At 39.2% G+C, this 1,100-nt stretch overlaps 1 protein-coding gene across 1 annotated transcript; it reads right to left on the reverse strand.

Moving 5' to 3' along the window:
• Positions 1–362: 362 nt before the first annotated feature.
• Positions 363–818, reverse strand: LOC145788442 (uncharacterized). Its single transcript, XM_082600209.1, has one exon. It carries the CDS (start codon positions 816–818, stop codon positions 363–365), a length of 456 nt encoding a protein of 151 aa, XP_082456335.1.
• Positions 819–1,100: the final 282 nt, after the last annotated feature.

Genomic DNA, 1,100 nt, shown 5'->3' on the forward strand with positions numbered 1-1,100 from the left:
TAAAATAACATAATTGAAATGGGAAGTTTTCATTCATTCATTTTGAACATAAATTTATTTTCATTTCTAGAGGTTACGTCAGCGTGCATCGCATTTTGCTTCTGTATGACGTCATAAACGTTGTTATTTAACATCAGTTCACGTTTTTTATCGGAGTCTTGTGCGAAAAACGCTGGTTGTGGTCCTTCAATAACTCTGAGTTTTTTTGCATAGCCTACAGTTTTAAGGTTATACTGTTAAATACCTTTTCAAGTAGGCTACCGTATATTACCGATTTATTATTTATCCATATTTTTCATGATCTTCTGATGATTCCAAATAAGGGTAAAGCAGTTTGTCTACTGTTCAATAGATAAGATGGGCTATTCAATCACCGGGCTGACTAGTTTTGTAAAGGCGGTTAACAGTTTGTTCGCACTTCTTTCGCCATTTTCATACTGACGCCAATAACGAAATACCCTCTTATGGAGTGCAACATATTTCTTTCTTTGGCGACGCTTCAAGCATCCCATATCAAGGAGCTGGACATTTATTGGAATGTCGCCAGCTTCTTTACGAAGTAGAGTTACTAACAAATAAAATGGAGTGTTTGGACGGGCCTTCTTGTTTATTTTGTGATGCCATCCTTCAACGTCGTTGTTTGTACGAAAGGGAAGGCCGTAAACGCTCCAATTTTCTTTTTTCCACACACAATTTTCCATCCAAGTTGATTGCACATAGTTTGTCAGTTCAGATAGGGAAGCAGAGGCATTTGCTTCTTGCTCCAGAGCTTCGAACATTCGTCCAATATGAAGGGAAGGAAGATAGCATAACGCCATTAGCTTTTTGATAAAACTTTTTATGTCGACATTATTGCGATAGGATGCCGGTAATCCCAAAGATTGCACGTGTCTGTAAATGGCTTGGGTAAAATAAAACGAACAACCTCTAATTTCAACAGCAGGGAAAACGTTTGTGATCGCCTTTCACACAGCCGCTTCGAAATCCAAGATCACGCGTGTAACTGCAGGCGGTGTGACGAAGCCGGTCGTAAGAGCTTCAAATACAGCCGTATAGTCTTCTGTCTTCTTTCCAGTCATAAAGACGTAAACAAGTGGAAC

The sequence above is a fragment of the Aplidium turbinatum genome, chromosome 2 (genome assembly GCF_918807975.1).
Source record: "Aplidium turbinatum chromosome 2, kaAplTurb1.1, whole genome shotgun sequence".
Classification (NCBI taxonomy): domain Eukaryota; kingdom Metazoa; phylum Chordata; class Ascidiacea; order Aplousobranchia; family Polyclinidae; genus Aplidium; species Aplidium turbinatum.

What these genes read in the sequence shown, in the direction of transcription:
- LOC145788442 (XM_082600209.1), bottom strand. Translation starts at nt 818, where the DNA reads ATGGCGTTATGCTATCTTCCTTCCCTTCATATTGGACGAATGTTCGAA.